Here is a 2,500-nt window from a genome sequence, read left to right on the forward strand (position 1 = left end):
AATAATAATAATGACGAAAACCACAGCAATCTATAAAACTGACTTACTCTGTTGAATGTACTCTTGTGTGAGAACAAACTTCTTAGGTGACGACACAGGTGATGTCAGTTTTTTCTCATCATTTGGAGACCCACTCGTGGGCAGTGCTTGGGTTACTTCCGACTCTGAAGCCATGTTATCATTTGCATTTGTTCCCGAGTCCGTCACTGCATTCTGAAGTTGAAATAAACACATATGTATTTTCTATTAATCATTTTCAGTAGTATTATACACCATAATCTGTGGAAGGGATGAGGAAAGGAAAATGAGACAGTCCATCCGAAAATTCTCTCATGATGTAACTATCACATTGTTGTGATACATGTGGATGAGATGGTAAACTGTGTTGATTATTTAATTCATTACCTGTGGGTACATGCACTGTCCACTATAGTTTTTGTTGATTGTTTTTACACATAGATAGCTACACTTGTACTAAGTCACCAATGAGCCAGATACGAGTACTGCCTGTCTCGTACAGAGACATTTCACAAAAATATAGAAAAAGAGCACAGAATTTTCCCCAATTTTTATTCATTTTCATCGGCGGCACTAGAAAAAATAAAATTCAGTTTGGGGCCATGGTGATGGATATGACAAGTCATGAGTGCACAATACTCTTCAAGGAAGGTAGACTTTGGCAATTAGGAAGGGTTTCTTGAATTATTTCCCTCAGCAATTGGGGGCGGAGTGTACCATTTGTGAGCCATGGCTGGAAGAGTGCCAGCTCTTATTTCTGAATTTTTATTATATAAAAATATTAACCCAATGTTGCCAGGAAAATGTTGTGCTCATTTAGAATTTTTTGTGAAGTGTCTCTGCACATAGATGGCTCTGCAAGTGCTTAGTCACAAAGGAGTCAATTAGTAGACCTTGTGACCTTACCTGATTTCACCTTTCCTTGCATTCTAAATATTTTTTTTAAATCAAGGAAAAGGGCAAACAGGTGAGACATGTAACTGGTTCATTGGTGACTTAGTACAAGTGGAGCCATCTATGTAAATAAACAATGAATAGTAATCAAACTCACAGTGGGTATGGCATTTAGGTACATGCCATGCCTGTCAGTTTTTGGTTGACAGTATTACAGTATAAAAAAAATCACAAATAGTGAAATATTACTTCTTGTTATTTTATATAGTTGTAGACTACCGAGAGAGATGGAGTCTGTGCAACAAAAATAGTCTATTACCACCTTGATACAGAACATCAAATGACAAATATAGACATTGGAAAAATGACCAAAAAGCAAAAATGCTTATGCAGCAAAACAGATAATAATGATGCAAAAAGAAGGCAAGGAGTCTTGATACAACACTTAAGTGTTTATGTGGGCTGGGTCATTCAAGCAAGCCTAATGCCCAGATTTTTAGCCACAGGTGAGGCACCCAGATGCAACAGGTTAATTATTAAAATCACCATACTCATGGCATGTAATATGTTATCCAAACCGATGGGGTTAATATATAATAAAAATAACAGCATTCATATTAACATCTGATATACTGGTCAACATATGTATGAAGAAAGAAACTTGCCTTTGCAGTCATTCCCTGATACTTAGTTTTTAAGAATATTAGTCTTTTCAATCATATATAACATTTTAAAAATATGATCACCTCTATACCCCAGCAGAATGATTACTGTTTAGAGGTACATGCATCCCCCCTAAGAAAATATCAGAGGAGGAAAACAAACTCAAAGTAGAACATAAAATAAAGAAAAACTCTACTCCTGCAAGACCCCCACCTTTACAGTAATAACAGCTGGAGATTGCAAAACCTGTGGAGATGCTAGAAGACTTCTAAATACTGTTCCACCAGAGCTTTGCTGTCCCTACAAATGGAAAATTATACTATAAAGACAACTACAAAATGCAAGATTAAGAAAAGGAAAGAAAAGGAAAGGAAAGAAGAAAAAAAAAAGTGATTCTACAAAGAAACTGAAATAAATAAATAAATAAAAGACAGGGATTAACCCAATGCCGCCAGGGAAAATGAATAAAAAATGGGAAAAATGCTGTGCTCGTTTTTTTTATTTTTTTGTGAAATGTCTCTGCACATAGATGGCTCTGCTAGTACTTAGCCACAAAGGAGTCAATTAGTAGACCTTGTGACCTTACGTGATTTGATTTGTGTAAAAACAATCAATCAAGTAACACACAGTGGGCATGGCACGTACGTACACGTCATGCCTGTCGGCATTGGGTTAAAAGCATGAAGAAAAAGAAAGAAGTTTTACTTGCATAAATAGAAATTATATGCAGACTAGATCAGCATCAACACTGTAAGATGGTAACACATAGGGCAGACAACTTTTTCTAGTACCTAAATAACAAATGTGGGCTTTAAATGCCAATTATAAAGATTTTCTCTAGTGTCATTACAACTTTTGATTCCACATATACATTTACACTACAATGCAGCTCAAATTGGAAAGGTTGTATACATCTATTAACCCA

At 35.7% G+C, this 2,500-nt stretch overlaps 1 protein-coding gene across 3 annotated transcripts in view; it reads right to left on the reverse strand.

Annotated features, from left to right (window-relative positions):
* LOC125045595 (nucleosome-remodeling factor subunit NURF301-like) overlaps positions 1 to 2,500 on the reverse strand; it is a 35,830-nt gene that overhangs the window by 7,334 nt on the left and 25,996 nt on the right. For 2 of the 3 annotated variants that reach the window (XM_047644092.1, XM_047643346.1), the window contains exons 15-16: positions 1,789 to 1,875; positions 48 to 213 (exon numbers count right to left, since the gene is read on the reverse strand). In XM_047644092.1, coding sequence (XP_047500048.1) covers positions 48 to 213; positions 1,789 to 1,875 — 253 coding nt within the window. The remainder of the gene's footprint in view (positions 1 to 47; positions 214 to 1,788; positions 1,876 to 2,500) is intronic. The other variant, XM_047644854.1, reaches the window with a different exon arrangement.

The sequence above is a fragment of the Penaeus chinensis genome, chromosome 1, assembly GCF_019202785.1.
Source record: "Penaeus chinensis breed Huanghai No. 1 chromosome 1, ASM1920278v2, whole genome shotgun sequence".
Classification (NCBI taxonomy): Eukaryota; Metazoa; Arthropoda; class Malacostraca; order Decapoda; family Penaeidae; genus Penaeus; species Penaeus chinensis.